The following is a 23,953-nucleotide window of genomic DNA, read 5'->3' on the forward strand; positions in this document are numbered from 1 at the left end:
ACAAAGCTCTTACGGTATTCATCAACGGAACAAAACATGCCTGGTATCGAGTATCGACCTAATCTCTTCCTTGTTGATATCTTTGTTGAGAATATAGTTGAGAGAAGATTTGATTAATCAGACTTGTCTTCTCATTTCTCTCCATGTCACAGAAACTTTCTGCAACATAATAACAATGAAAAACTTGAGTTAGGTTCCTACCTTATAGCAGGTCATAGCTACATAGAGAAGTAACTTGGCTTACAACGCAAACTAAATAGGAAGATGATAAGTAGGAAACAGTTTCTTCAAAAGCACTGATGCAAAGGAATCAACAAAGCCACAAACGAAGACAACAGGAAAAAGCTGGCTTATCAGTTTGGTCTACTTATAAAGAAGGAAGAGGAAGAGGAAAGGTCCAAATAGAATAAGTAATTTCTTCAACTTCCAAGAATAAATTGTGAATATATATTAGACAGACATATAAAGTGAAAATAGCACATTGCTTGCATAAACTAGAATTTAAGTCAATATTTCTTTTTATTTTTGAAAACTGTCATTAGTACTTTTTTGTTTGTTTTACGAGAAATTAGTTCACTAAGAAGAAATGTCAGAAACTTAAGAACGAAGCATTTACGGTGGAGAGGACACCATTTGTCTGCTATGAGTCGTCATAATCATCATCATGATTATACGAAATTAGTCACATCCGTAAGATTATATTATAATTTGTAAAAAAGTACTTTAAAATACCACACATACAAATTTTATCCAAAACTAATAAAACATTTCTTTCGTTTATAAAAAACTGATTCAAAAAGTAGTAAAATGGAGCAAAAGAATTTAAATAGAATAATAAAAATTTACACTTGAAGATTTCACATAACTCCGTTGTAAAAGACAAAAAAATCGATATGGTTGACTATACATTATACAATCGCTTTATAGAAATTAGAATGGGCAGCAGGTCAAGAACAAATTGACAAAATGAGATATCGTTTTCACGTTTTAATAATTATGTTAAAATTTAGAGATTTTGTTATGATGAAACATTTTATAAATTTTTAAGCTCATTTTGAGCATTTTAGAGGGAATAAGCATTTTTTTTTTTGAAAGTTTTCTACTTTTTTAAAGGTACTTTTTTAATTTATTTCCTAATGACGTCAGCTGTTGCGCTAATATGGTTAACAAATTTTAATCACAGCTGTTCGTTTGTTTTGGAGAAAGAATCAATTTGGTGGCTATTATTAAGAGTTAGAGAAGAGTTGGTTGTTGTGTGGATAGAACCGACAATCTCGTTTTTTTTTGCTCTCCAGAAGGAAACATGAGCGAGGAGGTAAAATCTAAAAATTTATTGCGGTTATTAAATCTGTTGATGGTTGTGGATTCGTGTTGATGGTTGTGAAATGTTATTGTATGTAGGTTCCAATAGAGAGTTATTGTATGGTCATCTGCGGGGAATGGGAATGCTCGGATATTCAAGAATGGTATTTTGAAATTAACAAAATTCTAATGTCTAGAATTGTTCCAATTCCTGCAGGGATGAATCTTTCTAGTTTGGAAGATATTGTTTTGAAAGAATTCATGAATAAAGATTTTACATTTGGAACCCCTAGGTTTAGTTATTTGCCGTCTAATATCATGGATTACACGACAGGGAAGAAGACACCTCCGATATTGATTACTAGGGAGGTAGGTTTGAAGTTCTTCATTGAGATGTTTGGGAGGAACAAGGGTTTAAATTTGTTTGTTACCTTCAGCGAAATGATTGAAATAGGAAATTCTCGTCGGAAAAATGTTAGAGAAGAAGAAGTTGCTGGTTCATCTGTAATGAAGAGTAAGAAAAGAGCAATTTCATCATCATGTGAAGGACTTGCAAGAAGTGATGATGACATTGGATGGGAAGCACCAACTGCTGGTTCCAAAATCCCAAAGATTCCGACAACTCAGGATGATGACGCTGTTATAGCGGAAGTTGAAGTACTAGAAACCATGTATAACAGAGGCGATGAACATTTACATAGCAGTGGCAGCGAGAGGAAAAGTAGAACTAGTGCCAGTAGTGATGAATATGAAGATTTATTTGGGAATAGTGAGGAAGAGGTCGAAGATGGAGAAAATGTAGATGAAGTTGCTCCGACAGGTTATGATACAGAATTTTGGGGTCACTTTTTGGATGATGAGTTAGCTGGTTCTAATGCACCTGAGATCATGTTTAGTCCACGAGTGGCTAGAATTCAAGAAGATAAAGATTGCAATGATGGTAGAGGTAGTAGTACTGACTCCGAATCCATGCCAAATGGAGGACAGAGAAATTGAGAAACAAGGAAACTTGATGATATTGAAGATGAGGAGTTTAATATTCCTCCGCTTTTTGATGATACTGAGTATGAAAGAGACGAAATCCCAGAACTTGATATTGAAGATGATGAGAAAGGTATCTACAAAGGAAGGGTATATGCAAGTAAACAAGATTGCCAAATAAGCTTAGCTATCCACGCTATCAAGGAGCAATTTTACTTTAAGCAGTCTCGTACCAAGCGACATTACTTTGTGATCACTTGTGCTGATGAAAACTGTCAGTGGAGAATAATGTCCCATGAGATGAAGACGTGTGGTTACTACCTGATAAGGAAGGCTGATTTAGAGCACACATGCAACATTGAAACAAGGGGACAGTACATGAAGATGGCGACTTCAAGAGTTATAGCATCAGTCTATAAAGCCAAGTTCAGTAAGTTCTCTGAAGGGCCTGTACCTTTGGATTTGCAACAAATGGTACTTGAGGATTTGAGAGTGACAACATCGTATGGGACGTGTTGGAGAGCAAAAGAGAAGGCTGTGGAAGAGGTTTTTGGTACTGATGATGACTCATACAAGTCCCTAGAAGCGTATTTGTATGTTTTAAAACTTGCAAATCCTGGTACAGTTACACATATCAAAACAGAGACTCAAGAAAATGGATTTCGCAGGTTCTTGTATTTATTTTTGGCATTTGGTGCATCTATTGATGGGTTTCGATATCTTCGTAGGGTTATTGTAGCTGATGGTACACATTTGACTGGTAAATACAAAGGAGTGTTATTGACAGCCACTGGACAAGAAGTTAAACTAGGGGAATAGAAGTTATCAATAATTGAAACGTCGATTCAGTGAAAAGGTTTTTCAATCAGTGTTTAAACGGAAACATCTTCTCTTATACAAAATATATTGCCCTAGAACAAATCGCATCAAAAACTCTCTTGATCCAATTATGTATTTCCAGGTGTTTCTTATGGCTAACTACCATATGCTTCACGAGTTGTCACCTGTTCTTATGGGGTGGAGAATATGTGTTTGTATACTAAGGACACACAAAAAGTTAGTGTATCCTAACTCCTATGAAATTTGCTGTATTCTTGTTGATGAGACGGTAATTTTGTAAATCCTTATATTTATAAAATAATTTTTTGACTTCTTCAATGGAAAATATCTATTTGGGTTTTGTTTTTATTAGGGTGATCAAATGGAAGCAACAATTGATCGTCGGTACGCTGCTGTATATCTGGAGTCGATGGAGGAAAAACAGTGGAAAAGAATAACGACTTTCATTGTCAGAAAGATCATTTCACCGATTCGGTCTACATCCAATCCATATGGAATATGGTTTAAAATCATAGTATACATATACATAAACCGCTAATCGGAAAACGTGTATACGGTAGAATTTAGTAATCGGTCATATAAATCAAAAGTTAATAAAAACAATATCCATAACAACATATCCAGAGTAAGACACAAATATTATCTCTTTAATTCACAAGTGTTTGTAAATAGTAAAAGCTATATAGTCAAATCAATAGAAATAGATCCATAAACCTAGACTCTAAGCCATATACAATAAACCCTAAGCACTAAACCCTAAACCATAAACACTATACAGTAAACCCTAAACCCTAAACCCTAAACACTATACCCTAAATCCCTAACTCTAAACACTAAACACTAAACTCTAAATTCTATATAATAAAAACTATACTCAACACCCTAAACACTAAACCCTAAATCCAAAATCATAAACATAATCTTAATCTGTGTTAGATAGTTGTGAATGACATATTATAATTAAATTCGTTATATCAAAAACAATTTCATGGTATTTATAGTCTGAATTAATCATAAATTTATATGTAAATTTTAAAATCATAGTATACATATACATAAACCGCTAATCGGAAAACGTTTATTTGTTCTAGGGCAATATATTCTGTATAAGAGAAGATGTTTCCGTTTAAACACTGATTGAAAAACCTTTTCACTGAATCGACGTTTCAATTATTGATAACTTCTATTCCCCTAGTTAGCCTAAGTTTGAGAGGGAAATTTGCCGCCAAAACAATAGATCATCAAGTGGTGGGAATTCTGAAAAAATATAAATCCACGTATAGCCTAATAAGTAGCAATGTTCATATGGAAGTATTTTAAGGTTCTGACGCAGTCTGGATATTGGCAACATATACCAAGGTTATGAAAAGTGAAGGTAACATCATTGTCTTATCTCATTAATGAAGTTGAATTAAAAAATAATAATTAAAAAATTTATATTATTTTACAAATCCACACTGACATATCCATGTGTCTAAAATGTATATAATTAAAAAAAAAAATTATAAACCTAAGCGAAAAATTTGCCATCTATCCGAAATTAGGTTAAGAATAGGATATTGGTTTAATGAATAAACACTATATATCTCTTATATAAACCGTACCATAAACTTAGGCTAACTTTAACAATTTCTCTTTTAATGGGAGACTCACAAGAGAGCATAACAATGTGTGGTGTAGAAGAAAGTTGTGGAGAAAGCAAGGGTTCAAATGTTGTTATGGAGGTATTTTAAACCGTTTATATGAATCTAGTGATAAGATGATTTTTTAACTATTAACTTACTTTTAATTTTGAAGGTGATTTCAATGTCAGAATTTCACATTCCTCAGCCGTTGATGGAGATCATCGTAAGCAAGGTTGGTGAAGATGGTGTTGATGCGTTGAAGAACTTCTTGCTGACTGGGAGAGAGGGGAGAGTTGCGGTTTTTTCTAAGAAAACATTAGCATCCGTACGAATTGACAAAAACCATCATTTCATGTGGTGGTCCATGCCTCATTCAAAATACTACACTTTCTTCAAGAAGTGTCTTGTCGCGAATAATCCTTATGCGAAGTTTGTAGAGAATCATAAAGGGCTGGCTTATGAATCGACTATAGGGTACTTTCAAATGAGATGCCGTTGAAAGGTGTGCAATGGTAAACGCAATGGTGGTTTCCTCGACTTGAATGAAATAAAAGTGTGCATGGTTCAGCCACCTTATCAGCCGGACAGAGTTGGTAGGCCAAGGTACCGTAGATGTAAGAAGATTGGGCACATGTTGAGCACTTGTACGGAGTAAGGGTTTGAGGATGAAGTCAGAATGTTGGGGAATTGTTCTTGAATGTTTTTTTTGGATTGCTACTAATGTAAGTCGGGTGAGAATTTTAAGCTTCTTTGATGGTATCTTTGTCTCATTTAGGTATCAGTTTGCTATCTTGTTTATGTTATTAACTTTTTGAATCCATGGGAGTTTATCCATATGATCTTGGATTTGTAATGCAACATTTATAAATATTTTTAGAATTATGTTAAGAAATTTGGCTAAGAAATTTTCCTGAGGTTTGAAATATCAACATTATTGTATGTTTGCCTGAGGTTTGAAATTAGCATATTACCCTAAATTGAAGGTTTAACAATATCATATGATAATTAGCTAAAAGGTTTGAACCGATTAGATTTCCTTAGGTAATTAGCTAAACGGTTTGAACCGATTAGATTCTCTTAGGTAATTAGCTAAAAGGTTTGAAACCGATTAGATGTTCTTTAAATATTTATTTGACTAAATTGGATACGTCTGTGTGGATACGTCTATTTGGATATCGATAATTGTTTATGAATAAACGTGGACTTTTTCTATTGAACCCTATATATTTACTTAGATAGAATTTTATGCTATAAACATCCTTACAACCAGAATATTACAATTATTAGTATTAGTCAATAAACTTTTTAGATTTTTAAATATTTTCGATATCACTAAAATGCATAATCTACAATATAAATCATAATTTATACGTCATATAGAGAGAATATGCGATAAGGATATTGAAACCACCGCCTAACCACATGGAGTTAAACCGAATTGTTGGAAATTTTTTAAAATAAGATCATGATGAATTTTGAGGAAAAAATAATTAGATATATATATATATATAGGACCTTCATAGCCTATAGCGTTAGAGACGTGTGTAAGTTGTTATTGAGAATCGTTCCATGTAGCCGCCTACACCATCTAATGACATATCAATCAATCAACTGTTGAAACGGCTAATTTAAAATTATTTCCCACAAAACACATTAACCAATGTAAGCTCAATTGTTATTTGACATATGCTGTTTAACCTTTACAATTAAAAATTTGTATATTTTGTAGTTTTATACCAATTGATATCAATTTTAAACAGATGACATTCGACGGAACCTACCCTATCTATATAATATAGGTAACCATGTGGTTGTGATTATGTAATTATATTGTAGAATAGTCTTAGAAACTTAGGTAAACTTAGTTAAAATAGAGTAAAGCTGAGTTTAAGGAGGATCATTAGTTCGTACAACAAAGAACATTACAACAAAGAGTTCAGCAAGGGATTTAAACAAGGGTCTTTTAAAACAACAACAAAACATAAATCCGATAAAAAGTCTTCACTAGGAGCAAAAGAAGACATAGTGAACCTTTAGTATTCATACATCAGGCGACCAACTGCAAAACTAATAGATACAATATAGAGAAGTCATTAATAAGAGTTCATATAACCCAGAATTATCTCATTATAGAAACACCTAGAACTAGAAACTGGACTTTCCAATTCGCAGTTATCTAGAAAATCAATTTTTTACAATAAGTCTTGACACCCATGATTTCATTAAAATTTTCACTATAATTCTTTCCCTATCTTCAAGCAAACTCCTGTTTGAGACCTAACAGAAGAGACATCTCGCAAGCTCAGCAACTCAATTCAGTTTAAAATTTTCCCTTAAATTCATATTCAAGGCTTGCAGATAGCGCTGGGAGTTCGGTGGAAACCGATCAAACCGACCCGATCAAACCGAGATTTTCGGTTATCGGCATAAACCAAACTGATTCTTCTTATCCGATAGGCGAAATTAATTTGGGAAATCGGATTTCGGTTCGGGTCGGTTCGGTAATCGAAACCGATCGGTTTTACCTAAACCAAATATCTACAGCCATTTATAAAGCTAATGAGTCAGTTGCCCTAATTTTGTCTCATTTTCTTCTTTTGGATCGACGCCTCCTCTTGCAAAAGGGAAATAGAGAATCATCTTCTTCTCTAACTTAATCCATAATTTTGCTAACTTTCTTTTCTTTCATCAATTCATCATCTTCTACATGTTCTTTTAGTCTTTAAAATCTCAATTGTTGTTAGCTCTTCTTTCTTCTTAATCGTTTCTTTGTCTGATTCTTTGTTGTTTGTTTGGTAAACTTTTCCTTATGACAAAAATCACGGCTAGGGTCACTGGTAACTCTCTAGATCTGATTGATCTTCAATTTACATCATAGATTTGTATGTTATTATCATTACATATATGATAGATCTTGTCGGTCTTAACTTTTTTGCGGTTGGGGAGATCGTCCATCGCCGTCCACTGCCGCCGTCGTCACCGTCCATTGCCGCCGTCGTCATCGTCCGTCGCTGCCTCATCACCATCAACCCTAATTGTGAATGGGCTGGGGCGCTGGGCTTTGTAAATTTGCTAATTGGGTTTGTAAAATTATTATTATTTTTGGTGATATAAAAAGTTTGGGCTTAAAACAAAGCCCATTATCCTTTTTTCTATTGTAATTCGGTTCAAATAAACCGAAATAGTAAAATAATTGATTTAATTCGAAATTAATTTGAAACCCAATAACCGAACCGAATAACCCGAGTACCGATTGACCCGAACCGAAATTAATTTCAGTTTAATTCGGAGAAATTTTTCTAAAACCGAATTTTCCCTAAACCGAATAACCCGACCCGAATAACCCGATCTGACCGAACTCCCAGGCATACTTGCAGTAATCAAAACACAATTATCTAACTTAAATTCTTGACAGCTGATAAGTGTGTTTTTTGCATGTTTTGAGCATCCATTTGTCATCACTTTAGCATCATATCATCACTGTTTTATACCATTTCTCATCATTTGTCATCACTTTACATGTTTAGGATAGATTTGCATGCATGTTGCATATTTGCGTTGATTTCAGGTGATTTGGAGATGTTGACGAGCTATCTGGAAGAAGCGGACCTGGTCATGTCAAACCACTCGACCCCGAGGTCGAGTAGTAGCTTCAAGATCTCAACAGATCACTCGACCCCCAGGTCGAGTAGAGGACATCACTACTTCACCACATCACTCGACCCCGAGGTCGAGTGTCTTCATCCCATCACCTGACCATCACTCGATCACATCATTCGACCACAAGGTCGAGTGTCTTCACCTTCATTGCCAGACCACTACTCGATCTCATTACTCTACCTGGAAGTCGAGTATCACCATCACCACCACTCGACTGCATATTCGATGACAAGCTTCAGAGCCTTCTTCAATCCGCACTCAACCAGACACTCGAGCACAAGGAAGAAAAGAAGACTCCAGCTATTCACTCGACCTCCTACTCGACCACATGGGTCGAGTACAGTTCTTAATCCGTCCCAATACTTCGTAGTTTTAAGTATTAGGGTTTCGGAATATTTGGCTATAAGTAGCATGTACTTCACATTTTCGCAGACAAGTTTTTTATCTAGTTTTATTCCGCAGACCTTGTGTTCTAGACCTTTTGAAATCCGGATTTCTCTTTATCTATTCAATATTCAGTATTCAGCTTTTGATCTTGATTTCATTTACTGTTGTTCATTTTGTTATCATCCTGCTGTTACACTGTTGTTATCATGTTTTCAACTTATTCAACGTTTATGCTTTCTGTTATGATGTCTGAGTAGTGAATAGGTTTCGGAGGATGGGTTAGAGTAGTGTAGAATTCTCAGTATGCTAGGTGATTGAGTATTGATTGATAGATCCCTACTGGATTAGTTGTTCTTAATGCCTATTGCTTTCTGATCAACTGGAATTTGAGCCCATACATTTCCGCGCCCGAAAGGTGTTCGATAAAATGTCTGAACCACTAATTCCAGAGATTCGTGACCCTGTACCAAGGTATTCGTGATTCGTAATGCCTCTTAGGTTAGCTCTTGTCAATAGTGATTGAGTCTGGGACTAGGTTAACTTGTGAGTCTCTGTTGCAGTGGCACTTAGATTTGGTTAATGAACTTGTTGTCTAGGGTTAAATTTCATTTACTGTTGTTCATTTTGTTATCATCCTGCTGTTACACTGTTGTTATCATGTTTTCAACTTGTTCAACGTTTATGCTTTCTATTATGATGTCTGAGTAGTGAATAGGTTTCGGAGGATGGGTTAGAGTAGTGTAGAATTCTCAGTATGCTAGGTGATTGAGTATTGATTGATAGATCCCTACTGGATTAGTTGTTCTTAATGCCTATTGCTTTCTGATCAACTGGAATTTGAGCCCATACATTTCCGCGCCCGAAAGGTGTTCGATAAAATGTCTGAACCACTAATTCCAGAGATTCGTGACCCTGTACCAAGGTATTCGTGATTCGTAATGCCTCTTAGGTTAGCTCTTGTCAATAGTGATTGAGTCTGGGACTAGGTTAACTTGAGAGTCTCTGTTGCAGTGGCACTTAGATTTGGTTAATGAACTTGTTGTCTAGGGTTAATTTATTGAGCATGTCAATCACCTGTAAACTTAGGAAACGAAACTACTCAATTACCCCATCCTCGGAAATTCATTATCTAATTGAATTCTTTGTTTACTCTACTGTTGTTTACTGCATCTTGTTATCTGTCGCTTAGTTTCTGCAATTCTTTCTTGTTACTCGACCTCATACTCGACCACCCAGTTGTCTGGCAACAGACTGTGCAGTCTAGTATCTGTGTTTTATTTTCTGTCTGTTACTCGACCTGTCACTCGACCTCACCTAGTGCTCTGCAAAGAGCTGTGTTGGTCGAGTGTTTTACTGTTTCTGTTTGATTTTCTGTTTTCTGCATGTTCACTTAGGACTGCTAGAACACACCAAAACCTGTTATTGCTTGGCTTGACTTAGTGATTTCTGATCCCATCTTGATTGTTAGCATCACACCCATTTGGATTGACAACCTAAAATACTACAACGACATGATTGGTGTTTTAGGATAATGGACTAAAAACCTATTATCAATTTGGCGCCGTTGCAATTGGGTGTTTGTTTATTACATTTGAGATTTCAGACTTGCTTAGATCAAGTTCTTTTTCAATTTTCTTTTCGGTTACTAACTGTGTGTTTTTCTTATTGTCTTCTTGATCCAGGTACACCTCTGCTGTATGCGAACTCGATCAACAGGCAATCAGAACCTCCTTTTCAACGACAACATCGACCGCATAGCTCGCGAACTCAGAGAAAGGAGAAATACAGTCAACCTTGTACCTCAACAACCACTCGCAATGGCTGAAGAACAGAATCAACAAAATGGCCCTGCCAACATTGGTGCTAGAGATGCACCACGTGATCACCGTCAAAGGAAAGAAATTGCACCTCCGGCTATCCAGAACAACAACTTCGAGATTAAGAGTGGTCTCATCTCGATGATTCAGGGGAACAAATTCCATGGTCTGCCAATGGAGGATCCACTCGACCACCTTGATGAATTCGATAGGCTCTGCAACCTGACAAAGATCAATGGTGTCAATGAAGACGGATTCAAGCTCCGTTTGTTTTCATTCTCCTTGGGCGACAAAGCACACATCTGGGAGAAAAATCTGCCCCATAACTCAATCACCACCTGGGATGATTGTAAGAAGGTTTTTCTATCAAAGTTCTTCTCCAATGCCAGATCTGCAAGACTCAGAAATGAGATTTCTGGTTTCTCACAAAATACTGGTGAAAGCCTCTCTGCTCAGCACTCTCTACAGAGGAGTCCTACCACGCATCAGAATGCTTCTGGATACCGCCAGCAATGGAAATTTCCAGAACAAAGATGTTGAAGAAGGCTGGGAATTGGTTGAGAACCTTGCCCAATCAGATGGTAATTACAACGAGGACTGCGATAGGACCGTCAGAGGCACAGCTGACTCTGATGACAAACACAGGAAGGAGATCAAAGCGCTGAATGACAAGCTGGACAGGATTCTTCTTAGCCAGCAGAAGCATGTGCACTTCCTTGTTGATGACGAGCAGTTTCAAGTCCAAGATGGGGAGGGTAACCAGTTGGAAGAAGTCAGCTACATCAACAACAACCAGGGTGGCTACAAAGGATACATCAACTTCAAAACCAACAACCCCAATCTCTCCTACCGAAGCACCAACGTTGCTAATCCTCAGGATCAGGTGTATCTTCCACAGCAACAACAAGGTCAAAACAAACCTTTTGTTCCCTACAACCAAGGTTTCGTTCCTAAGCAGCAATTCCAGGGGAACTACCAGCCGCCACCACCACCTGGGTTTGCAACTCAGCAAAACCAAGGTCCTGCTGCTCCTGATGGTGAAATGAAACAAATGCTACAATAGCTGCTTCACGGCCAAGCCTCTGGCTCCATGGAGATGGCAAAGAAGATATCTGAGTTACATAACAAGTTGGACTGTAGCTACAATGATCTCAATGTCAAGGTGGAAACACTGAATACCAAAGTCCGATACTTAGAGGGACATTCTGCATCTTCCTCTGCTCCAAAACAAATAAGCCAATTTCCAGGAAAAGCAATTCAGAACCCAAAAGAATATGCTCACGCTATCACCCTGCGATAGTGGAAAAACACTTCCAACTAGGGAGGAACCAAAGACAGTCACTACGGACAGTGAAGATCAAGATGGGGAAGATTTAAGTCTCGGAAAGGATCAAGCTGACAAACCACTCGACCAGTCACTCGACCAGTCACTCAAGAAACCACTCGACCTGTCACTCGAGCAACCACTCGATCTGCCACTCGACAACGTTAAGGAGGTTGAGTTGCGGATACCTCTTGTTGACGCTCTAGCGCTAATCGCAGACTCTCACAAGTTTCTGAAAGACTTGATCGTGGAGAGAATTCAAGAAGTGCAAGGGATGGTGGTATTGAGTCATGAATGCAGTGCTATCATACAGAAGAAGATCATTCCTAAGAAACTTAGTGATCCTGGTTCATTCACTCTACCATGCTCTTTAGGTCCATTGGCTTTCAATAGATGCCTATGCGATTTAGGAGAATCAGTCAGTCTCATGCCGCTCTCTGTCGCCAAAAGATTGGGGTTCACTCAATACAAGTCCTGCAATATATCCCTCATCCTAGCTGACAGATCAGTAAGAATCCCTCATGGTTTGCTCGAAAACTCTCAATCAGGATCGGTGCTGTGGAGATACCAACTGACTTTGTAGTCCTGGAGATGGATGAAGAGCCCAAGGACCCTTTGATTCTAGGGCGACCTTTCTTAGCCACTGCAGGAGCTATGATTGATGTCAAGAAATGGAAGATTGATCTAAACCTTGGCAAAGCCTTTAGGATGACCTTTGATGTTAAAGACGCGATGAAGAAGCCTACCATAAAAGGGCAACACTTTTGGATCGAAGAAATGGATCAGTTAGCTGATGAATTACTGGAAGAGCTGGGAGAAGAAGATCATCTTAACAGTGCTTTAACCAAAAGTGGTGAAGATGGGTTTCTGCATTTGGAAACATTGGGATACCAGAAGCTGTTAGACTCCCATAAAGCGATGGAAGAATCAGAACCCTTTGAGGAATTGAATGGACCAGCAACGAAGGTAATGGTAATGAGCGAAGAAGGGTCAACACGAGTTCAACCTGCACTCTCGAGGACATACTCGACCAGCCACTCGACCTTGTCTGCCAACGAATCTGAGGAGCCGATCATTCCAACTTCAGATGACTTGTCTTAACTAAAAGCACCGAAGGTTGATCTCAAACCACTTCCTAAAGGTCTAAGGGGAATCATGAGCAATTACAGTGGCAGTTTTTCTGTTGATCCTGACTACAACATGGATGAGACAGAGTCGTCATCTTCAAGGCCAGAAAGAGAACAGAGAGAATATGATAGCTTCAGAAGAAAGGCTGATATAGCTCGAGGGAAGAGAGCGATGACAGAGAGGTATGAGCTTATAGATGAGGATCAGGATGACGAGTACATGCCTAAGCATAGTCGCAGAGCCACCAAACTGCTAAACAAACCCGATGTATTGCCTGCTGAGGAATATATTAGGTTCTTCAAGCTAAACGAGTTCTGTAGCACGAGGTATCCTTGCTCAACCACACTTGCACAACTCAGATTGCTGGAAGATGTTCAGCACCTGTACCAGAGTTATCATCTGGACACTCTGATGGCTTATCCGTATGTAGCATATGAAGATGAGACAATTCAATTCCTCTCCACGCTGCAAGTGGAGCTCTACCAAGGTATGACCTGTGATGAGTTGGATTGTGAAGGATTGGGATTCTTGCGATTCTCTATATATGGTCATGAGTATAGGTTATCAATCAAGCAATTGGAAGGATTGTTTGGCTTCCCCAGTGGAACGGGAACTAAGCCCAAGTATGACAGAGAAGAGTTGAAAGACTTGTGGATCACCATTGGCAGCTCTGTACCGCTGAATTCTTCCAGGTCAAAGAGCAATCAGATACGCAGCCCTATCATCAGGTACTTCCAGCGTTCTAAATGTGCTTTACTCGGAGAGATCACAGGGACTGTTACTAATTCTGATATGGAGATGATCGCAATGGCTCTCAAGGGAACTCTTCGCCAAACTAAGAATGGCATGTCTCTCCAAGGTGAAATCAATGACACACCTCTCTCTGTACTTCTTCTGATCCATCTGTGTGGATACAAGAGCATGGCCGTCAGCAATAACCACAAGAGAGCATGAGGCGCTCTGTGCATAGGAGGTGTTGTGACACCGATTCTGATCGCTTTTGGAGTCCCGATCACTTCTGATGGTATCGAGCCGCGAGCAATGGATATCGAGCATCTAGGTCACTGCGAATTCTTGGAGTTTGCAATGGTTGACGACTTGCACAGGTTCAGGTTTGAGCATTCTACAGACAAGAGAGCTAGCATCCTTCTCCCCAGCCTTGAGGTTACACGGATAATCGAGGGAGATAACATTGATTTTTGGCCTGAGGTTGGACGCCTCTACTATGAGAACGCTCCGCCATTGGATGAGGATGATCTTCTAGAAGAAGCTGCTTCGGATGGGATGGATGAAGACAGAGGAGTGGAGTTCGACACTAGCATGTATCACTTTGGTGAACATGTACCTCCAGCGAGGGAGAGCAAGAGCTTGACTGACTGCAGAAGTGGTGCAAGAAGCAGGACAAACTGCTCGCCAAGTGTTTCAAGACTATCAAGCTTCTAACAGATAAGCTGAGTTGTTCCTCCTCCACCACTGCTATTCCACAGGGACAGCCTCCTCTGGAGATGCCATCGAGGAGATTTGATGAGCCTGAGCTCAGGCCTGAGCTTAGCGAGCAGAGAGTCTCACATGTCCCGGCTAGGCATTCGTCATTCCCAGGAGCACAAGAGAAGAAGGAAGGCTACACTCACACAATCTAGCAGCAGATCACGCCTCATTCACTCGAGAAGGTCACTCGACCGCGATAGAAGGAGAGAGGTCGAGTATCCTCAGAGCGGTGCTGGCCGCCATAGAGCTGATGGGGTCGAGTACCCACCTGCTGGAGCTGATACGGAACAAGGGGGTTCGTCTATAGCCTGGTAGCAATCAGAGGCTGCTATTGACGAGCAACTACGTTCATTCTTCGACTGAGGTAAGCGCCTCACTTCACCATTGTATTATATCATCTGTTGTGATTTGTTTCTTCATTTTGTTTCTGTGATTGGATTTGTCCTGAGTACTCTCTTCCAAGTTTATTCGCACAGTGGACTGTGTGATTTAAGTTTGGGGGAGGGCTCAGGAAGTGTGTGTTGCATTGTGTATATTTTTGAGTCTACATTCATCTAAGGCATAGAAAAACAAAAAAAAATTTGAAAAATTTCAGAAAATGATTTCACAAAAAAGAGTGTTCATGTAGTTGCATTACATTTAGGATCGAGTCTAGAGTGTTTCATTTAGGATTATTGCATATGCATAGGGGATGATGATGAGATAGCCTTGTAAGCATTTTGATTCACCGGATAAACTCAGTGCCCTCGTTGCTAGTTGTCTATTGCGTAGTCAATGAATTTGAAATGAAACTGAACCATGCCTAGATTGCTCTACTCGACCAAACTGTCATGATCTGATACCATTCCCTATCAATTTGAACCTGAATCTGATCTTTAATTATCATGTCTGCATCAAATTTGAACTCATGGATACCCTAAAATACTTGGATTTTCTTATTCACTTTGATCACTCTTGTTAATCCAAGTAGTTGACTCTCCTTATTAGAGCAGTTAACCCAAACCTAGACTTTCTTTCAAGCCCTATATCACTTGTGAGTGTTTGTGAGGTCTTATTTCGATTAAGCTTGGTAGAAAGTGTTAGGTTCGTAACGATAGAGATAGTGTCTCATGTAGTTCTAGTTCGCATGTTTTGGACTAGATAGGACTAGGTGGGCGCTTATACTTTGGGTTGGGATGTGTTGAAAAGAAAAAAAGGGTTGATTCATTGATAAGAAAAGGTAAAACACTCTACGTGAAGTAAGCTAAAGAAGCAGGAAAAGTCTAGTAAAGGTTTTGGGATTGGTAAAGAAAAGAAAGAGTTCTTGTTAGCTATTGAAGATGGGCAAAAGCCCTTGATTTTAAAATATTAAAAACAGGAACCTTAGTTGTTAAAGAAATCCAAATCCGCTAGATGTATCAAAGTGTTGAGAAAGCTTCTCCTAGAGTTAAGAGAAAAGAAAAGAATGATTAGAAAAAGGGCTTAAAAGATTCATGAATGCAAAGGGTAGAGTTAAGTTCTTATATTGGGATTGGAGATGGGATTACCATTAGAGCTTCATTTGATGTACTCTGGGTAGATGGGATCTTATCTCTGTATGCATAGCTTGGAACCTACCTTTAGCATTCTACTAAAGGTTAATCATTCTTTTTTAGAGATCCCCTGTTACTGAAGCCTATTCTGTAAGGGACCATCTTTGTCTCTTGACCTTTTACCTTAGCCAAATGAGTTCATTGATGATGCATTGCTTGATTCACATTCCAGAACTAATGAATGTTAAAGGGATTGATAGATTTGAAAACTTGTGTAGGTCGAGCATATGAGTCGGATTGATTGATGATGAGGCATGGCTAACGTTTTTAAGTAGAATTCGATCTTGCAGCTTAGAACTTTCAACTTGGACATTGATTTCATCTAGTTTATCTGGTGCTTTGGCTCTGAGTCCCCGCTTTCAAACCTCACCTCCAGCTTGTTCTTGATGGTTTGCTTGAGGGCAAGCAAAGACTAAGTTTGGGGGAGTTGATAAGTGTGTATTTTGCATGTTTTAAGCATCCATTTGTCATCACTTTAGCATCATATCATCACTGTTTTATACCATTTCTCATCATTTGTCATCACTTTATATGTTTAGGATAGATTTGCATGCATGTTGCATATTTGCGTTGATTTCAGGTGATTTGGAGCTGTTGACGAGCTATCTGGAAGAAGCGGACCTGGTCATGTCAAATCACTCGACCCCGAGGTCGAGTAGGAGCTTCAAGATCTCAACAGATCACTCGACCCCCAGGTCGAGTAGAGGACATCACTACTTCACCACATCACTTGACCCCGAGGTCGAGTGACTTCATCCCATCACCTGACCATCACTCGATCACATCACTCGACCACGAGGTCGAGAGTCTTCACCTTCATTGCCAGACCACTACTCGATCTCATAACTCTACCTGGAAGTCGAGTATCACCATCACCACCACTCGACTGCATACTCGATGACAAGCTTCAGAGCCTTCTTTATTCCGCACTCAACCAGACACTCGAGCACAAGGAAGAAAAGAAGACTCCAGCTATTCACTCGACCTCCTACTCGACCACATGGGTCGAGTACAGTTCTTAATCCGTCCCAATACTTCGTCGTTTTAAGTATTAGGGTTTCAGAATATTTGGTTATAAGTAGCATGTACTTCACATTTTCGCAGACAAGTTTTTTATCTAGTTTTATTCCGCAGACCTTGTGTTCTAGACCTTTTGTAATCCGGATTTCTCTTTATCTATTCAGTATTCAGTATTCAGCTTTTGATCTTGATTTCATTTACTGTTGTTCATTTTGTTATCATCCTGCTGTTACACTGTTGTTATCATGTTTTCAACTTATTCAACGTTTATGCTTTCTGTTATGATGTCTGAGTAGTGAATAGGTTTCGGAGGATGGGTTAGAGTAGTGTAGAATTCTCAGTATGCTAGGTGATTGAGTATTGATTGATAGATCCCTTCTGGATTAGTTGTTCTTAATGCTTATTGCTTTCTGATCAACTTGAATTTGAGCCCAGACATTTCCGCGCCCAAAAGCTGTTCGATAAAATATCTGAACCACTAATTCCAGAGATTCGTGACCCTGTACCAAGGTATTGGTTGCAGGGAGTGTTTTGGCTTTAACTTGTTGATTCGTAATGCCTGTTAGGGTAGCTCTCGTCAATGGTGATTGAGTCTGGGACTAGGTTAACTTGGGAGTCTTTGTTACGGTGGCACTTAGATTTGGTTAATGAACTTGTTGTCTAGGGTTAATTTATTGAGCATGTCAATCACCTGTAAACTGAGGAAACGAAACTACTCAATTACCCTATCCTCGGGAATTCTTTATCTGATTGAATTCTTTGTTTACTCTACTGTTGTTTACTGCATCTTGTTATCTATCGCTTAATTTCTGCAATTCTTTCTTGTTACTCGACCTCATACTCGACCACCCAGTTGTCTGGCAACAGACTGTGCAGTCTAGTATCTGTGTTTTATTTTCTGTCTGTTACTCGACCTGTCACTCGACCTCACCTAGTGCTCTGCAAAGAGCTGTGTTGGTGTAGCGTTTTACTGTTTCTGTTTGATTTTCTGTTTTCTGCATGTTCATTTAGGACTGATAGAACACACCAAAACCTGTTATTGCTTGGCTTGACTTAGTGACTTCTGATCACATCTTGATTGTTAGCATCACACCCATTTGGATTGACAACCTAAAATACTACAACGACATGATTGGTGTTTTAGGATAATTGACTAAAAACCTATTATCAACAGCATCGCATGACTTTATTACATATACTAATTAGTTATTATCATATGTGATCCATACTTGTAAATCTAAGATGTGCTCTTACCATTTTGATTTCTTCAACTTCTTCAATCGATGGTTCCGGGTAAACAGATGAAACTGCACCATAGCTCACGATTTTAACCTTGTTTTTGCGCCCACCAACCAGTTCAGGCTCCCTAACCACCCTCCACCAAGCCAGTGCCAAAACAATTTTTGGATGGCCATAGCGCCGGTAACAGGTATCAAATTCCAATGCCTTTCTCCCAGTGGCCTCACAGTCTAGAACCTCTTTGCTGTAGAAGGAAAACATTTAACAATTTTAAACACACGAAATTATCATATTTTATTGAATTTTAGCCAGAAAACTTACTATCTGTCCATTAATTTGAAAGGAACGATCATCCCCTCAACGCCGACGTCGGGATCACCAGAATGAGACAGAATTCCAACTTCAACAACAGCACCCACGAGATCTGTACATTCAGGGTAAGTTTAGATCAATATAAGGCATATATCGTAACTACCCTCAAATATGTTGTCTCTAAGAATTAATTGATAAAGGTAAATGGACATAGACTTACCGACTAACAGGTCGATATCGAAAGTCCCCTCCAATATGTTGTCGAAGGAAGTGAAATTGTTGAACTGGATAGCGTGTTCGGATCAGCCGATGTTACAACCGTCTCGTCGATCAAGTAAATCCCATATTTAGCCGTCGTAGTCTTGACTAGATCAGAATTAGGTATAACCTTGAAGTTAGTTAACCCGATCCACTTATTTTCAACTTGTCGAAGTAGAAGGAAGAAAAGCTTCGGTAGATTGTAACGTCCATCCTCATCCTCTATTCAGAAACTCAAAAATTGTTAGTATCAGGAACATGCAAAAAAAAAAAAAAAAAAAAGTTTATTACCGTTTCATCAGCTATGATAACTCTTAGTTCGAATGAATCGCCCCTTTGGAATATTTTGTACTTTTTCAAGACAATGACTCGTACAGTCCAGCCGGTGATGAGAGGGGAGAGCTCGTTGAGAAGATGGTAGTTGAACATTTTGTTTTTTTCGTTTCAGTGATTTTATGGTCAATTAATGGGTTAAGCAACTTCCTTAAATATCATCTCACATAACCAATAAATCAATCGTTTAGAATAACAACCGGCTAGTAATAACTACACGAATTAACCGGATATCGTTTAGGTATCACGACATAATGGATCAAAAATTATTTTTAAAACGTGTATCCATAGTAACAAATCCACAAAATTTGGGTTATTGCCATGCATTACATCACTATATATGTAAATCCATCAGATGTTAAACGTCTGAAGATCCACGTGGATAACAACAATTTTATTTGGCTTGCTTAAAATAGTCGAATATTACATCCAAATATTTGAACCGGGAAGATGGGGAATTCTCATTCGGAAGCGAGGGAAAATTGCCGCCAAAACAACAAAAAAATCATCTTGTTTTAACTTGGATAAATACGTATTTATACTTGTACCCATGGTAACAAATCCACAAACAAGAGATTATGACAAACAATAATTCACTATTTTTGAGGATCCATGACATGTCAAACATTTCAATAACGACAAGGATTACAACAAATGTTTAGAAATGGTTAAAATAGTAAAATGTTACATCAAAAATATTTGAACCAGGAAGATGGGGAAATCTAATTTGGATGAGAGAGAAAATTGCTGCCAAAACACATCAAATATCAACTTTTTCGGAAACAAATATCCACGCGGATTGTAATTTTTTTTGAATTACTAAACTAATGTAAAAATTTTTAAATATATTTTATACAGAAAAATCAAAACCAACGACAAATTTATGCATTGACCAAACCGGTTCTATACCACATAATCGATGTTTAAGTTATTGGTTTAATAAAATCTATAAATAGAACAAAACCTTTAAACATTCTTATAAAAAGATGAATCGTTTAATTGAAGATAAGGTGGGCGATTTACGGGAAAGCAAGGTTTATAATAATGTTAATTTATTTAATGATTGTGAATAAATATCTTCATTTAATATGTAGGAGATTCCAAAGATGGATATACACATTTCTCAGCCGTTGATGGAGATCATCGTTAGAAAAGTTGCTGAAGATGGTGTTGATGATTTGAAGAACTGGTTGCTAGCTGGGAGAGAGGGAAAGGATGCTGTTATGTCGAGGAAAACCCTAGCCTTTGTTCGCATTGACATGGACAATCATTTTATGTGGTGGTCAATGCCTCATTCTAAGTACTACAGTTTCTTCCAAAAGTGTCTTGCCGCAAATAATCCGTATGCAAAGTTTGTAGAGAAGAACAAAGGACTGGCGTATGAGTCGACAACAGGATACTATCAGATGAGGTGCCGATGGAATGTACTCACGACAAACGCATGTTCATTGACATGAATAACGAGAAAATGTGCATTATGCATCTTCCTTTCCAGCCAGGAAGAATGGTGAGGCGTACGTGCCCTAGGTGCAAGAAAGTTGGGCAAAGGTGCAAAAGGTGTCTCGCTTAAGGTGGATCTCATGAATAATAATTTCTATGGGTTTTTGTTTTTGTTGGATACTAACATCTAGGTGTTTTTTGTTTTTGTTTTTGTTATATTAGATTAAGTTGAACGGGAATGTAAACCAGTAAAGATTGTGATCGTTAATTTACAATGACATCTAATGTCCAATTTTGATTTAATCATATGTTCTCATTTTCGTTATTGGAAATTGTTTCGTTTGTTATCCATCTAAGTAAACATATAAACTCCAATGCATGAAGTCTTATCCATTAAAAGACAATTTTGTATCATTTGATATAACGAAAATTGTTTAGTTTGTTATCCATATAAATCTATAATTAAAATGTGGAAAAAAACATAAGAGTGGATATGTCTACAAACTAGCATCGGAAAAATAGACATGTTGACGATGGGTCCCTTGATGTGTAGCTTCACAAACAGTAATATCCAACAGATAAATTAGTGTAAAGGGTGTCAGTTTGAAGTGATAACCTGATGTATTAGGTCTAAAAAGTACGAATAGATTATGATATCTACTTGAAGTTGCTTGAATTATCTAGTGCAAGTGGATTACATGTCATGTTCTGTAAAATATGTAACTCTGAAAATTAACTAATCCTACTCGTTAGGATGAATAAATCAAAACGAAGGAAGATAATAGAATCGAAATGGTTAAGCAATGATGGATAGTCGAATTAGGTCTTGATAAATATACTAACAGAAATTACAATAATTTCGGAAATAAAGCGATTAAAAAACATAAAAAATAAAATAAAGAGCAAAAATAAAACAAGAATATTTTCATAGATCTAAGCTGCGATCTCAGGTCTTCAATGTCTTCCCGAAGAACGGAATCTAGGTCTCACGTCTCCTGTGACAAAGAGGTAATCACGGAATCACAAAAATTTAGCCCTTTTTGCAATTTTAGTGTAGAACCCTCGATGTTATTCACTTTTTCTATCAATCTTCGGATCTCTTCAACGATACATGTATCCGTCCATTTGAACAAATGGTTCCAATTTTCCTGTATTATTGATAGTTATTTTGGATAGCAAGTAGTAGAAATTATTAGATAATTAGTAGATTTACTTACGGAAGATCCCAGGGGACATACATAAAACAAACGACCAGGGTTCCTTGGAGTAGCTGATGTTTTCATCACTACTTCCTCGCCACAAGGGCAGACAATCGAGATACCTCCAAGTCGATCTACCATGTTGTAGTTGTGTGGTGAAAGTTGTACGAGGAGACTAAGCTTGTTTCTATAGGAAACCCCATAAATTTGGGTTTTATGACCATTTGACAACTACGTCGTTCTGATAAAAATGTAAATGATTAAAATATGATAGAAATTAAATAAAAAATATAATTATGGTTTCAAGTATACAAATCTACTAGTGACAAATCCACTAGTGACAAATCCACTAGTGACAAATCCATGAATATTGAAGTAGTCCATGAATACAAATCCACAAAAACATACATAATACAAACCGTAGAAAATGATGGTCTCACATTTTTTGTCGTTATTGATTCAGAGCTTGACACAAAGCGAATTTCCAACAAACTGAAAAATTAATCTATCACAAAGTACGGATCTTAAAAAAATTAGTGAGGAAAAAGCACTCGGGGCAAACATCCAAACTCCCAATATGTAGTAAATGACAATCTGGGAGAGAGTTCAAAATCTTGTACCCCTGGTATAGTTGTTGTCCTGTTGGAGCCCTAAATAATTATCTTGAGAGTATTTAGGGTTGATTCGATTGGTATGATGGAGATAAATACTTAGACGCAGTGTTTTAATATAGAGGACAATTACCGAATATTATTTCCTTAATTTCCCTTATTCGAAATCCATGGAAAACTATCCACATTATTAAATCAGCGGTGGTAAAACATTTTGTTCAGCTGAATATATTTGGTATAAATTGTATGTGTCCATGAATACATATCCACTAGAACCTTTAATAAAGTTGTACGAGGAAAATAAGCTTGTTTCTATAGGAAACCCTAGAAATTTGGGTTTTATGACAATTTGACAACCACGTCGTTCTGATAAAAGTGAAAATGATTAAAATATGATAAAAATTAAATAAAAAGTAAAATTATAGTTTCAAGTATACAAATCCACTAGTGACAAATCCATGAATATTGAAATAGTCCATGAATACAAATCCACAAAAACATACATAATACAAACCGTAGAAAATGATGGTCTAACATTTTTTGTCGTTATTGTTAAGAGCTTGACACAAAGCGAATTTCCAACAAACTGAAAATTAATCTAACACAAAGCATGGATCTTAAAAAAATAAGTGAGGACAAAGCACTCGGGGCAAACATCCAAACTCTTAAAATGTAGTAAATGACAATCTGGGATAGAGTTCAAAATCATGTACCCCCTGTATAGTTGCTGTCCTGTTGGAGCCATGTCTTGTATCTGAGTCATGACATGTTCGGCGCAATTAACAGCTTCCCAAAAATTATTAAACATCTCCAAATACGTTTTTGGTATTATTCTACCATCCTCTGGATTACCGCAAAGAACATAAAAAATACCAAAAGCAAAATAAGAATGTAAGTAATGAACTGCAGCTTCGCCAAGCATATTCAGAGCTTGAACAGAGTGGCCAACTAGAGCAGCTAGTCGTAACCCTTCGATGTATTTGGCCGTGTTGTTGCCAGACTATAAACACCTAAGCAAAAATGGCCGGTAGGGCGACCCTTCGATGCATAAAGAGGAGACCGTAATAAACTCATCAAGACCAAGCTCCTTTAAAACTTCATCAGAAAATACAATAGCTACCCATTCAGGTCCAGCAGCGATGAATGGACCTAGATTACGGAAACCCGATATTCCAATTCGACGAACAATGTATGAAACCAAACGAAAAGGAATGTAAGAAAACATGTCGGAGGACGATTGGAAAAAATTATAATTATTTTAAGAGTTTTTAGGGTTGATTCGATTGGTATGATGGAGATAAATACTTAGACGCAGTGTTTTAATATATAGGATAAGTACCGAATACTATTTCCCTAATTTCCCTTATTTCGAATCCATGGAAAACTATCCACATAATTAAATCAGCGTTAATCAAACA

General features: G+C 37.7%; 1 protein-coding gene, 1 non-coding gene and 6 pseudogenes across 8 annotated transcripts; 5 read left to right on the forward strand and 3 right to left on the reverse strand.

Annotated features, from left to right (window-relative positions):
- Nucleotides 1–29: 29 nt before the first annotated feature.
- Nucleotides 30–320, reverse strand: AT4G02855. The gene is made up of 2 exons (NR_143978.1): nucleotides 245–320; nucleotides 30–159 (listed from the first exon to the last, which is right to left on the reverse strand). It is a non-coding gene; the product is annotated as an uncharacterized misc_RNA (transcript).
- Nucleotides 321–1,521: 1,201 nt separating this feature from the next.
- AT4G05550 lies at nucleotides 1,522–3,102 on the forward strand (annotated as a pseudogene; the record flags this gene model as incomplete). Its single annotated transcript has 1 exon — nucleotides 1,522–3,102.
- Nucleotides 3,103–4,790: 1,688 nt separating this feature from the next.
- On the forward strand, nucleotides 4,791–5,403 carry AT4G05553 (zinc knuckle (CCHC-type) family protein; the record flags this gene model as incomplete). The annotated part of the gene is made up of 3 exons (NM_148240.1): nucleotides 4,791–4,847; nucleotides 4,921–5,046; nucleotides 5,251–5,403. 3 exons carry the CDS (start codon nucleotides 4,791–4,793, stop codon nucleotides 5,401–5,403), a joined length of 336 nt encoding a protein of 111 aa, NP_680606.1.
- A 5,089-nt stretch (nucleotides 5,404–10,492) lies between these two features.
- On the forward strand, nucleotides 10,493–15,091 carry AT4G05556 (annotated as a pseudogene; the record flags this gene model as incomplete). The annotated part of the gene is made up of 1 exon: nucleotides 10,493–15,091.
- A 1,659-nt stretch (nucleotides 15,092–16,750) lies between these two features.
- AT4G05560 lies at nucleotides 16,751–17,145 on the forward strand (annotated as a pseudogene; the record flags this gene model as incomplete). Its single annotated transcript has 2 exons — nucleotides 16,751–16,869; nucleotides 16,950–17,145.
- A 1,210-nt stretch (nucleotides 17,146–18,355) lies between these two features.
- Nucleotides 18,356–19,381, reverse strand: AT4G05570 (annotated as a pseudogene; the record flags this gene model as incomplete). The annotated part of the gene is made up of 4 exons: nucleotides 18,356–18,626; nucleotides 18,704–18,806; nucleotides 19,099–19,174; nucleotides 19,244–19,381.
- A 1,010-nt stretch (nucleotides 19,382–20,391) lies between these two features.
- Nucleotides 20,392–20,742, forward strand: AT4G05580 (annotated as a pseudogene; the record flags this gene model as incomplete). The annotated part of the gene is made up of 1 exon: nucleotides 20,392–20,742.
- A 2,610-nt stretch (nucleotides 20,743–23,352) lies between these two features.
- Nucleotides 23,353–23,760, reverse strand: AT4G05575 (annotated as a pseudogene). The gene is made up of 2 exons: nucleotides 23,620–23,760; nucleotides 23,353–23,535 (listed from the first exon to the last, which is right to left on the reverse strand).
- Nucleotides 23,761–23,953: the final 193 nt, after the last annotated feature.

This window comes from Arabidopsis thaliana, chromosome 4, assembly GCF_000001735.4.
Source record: "Arabidopsis thaliana chromosome 4, partial sequence".
NCBI lineage: Eukaryota > Viridiplantae > Streptophyta > Magnoliopsida > Brassicales > Brassicaceae > Arabidopsis > Arabidopsis thaliana.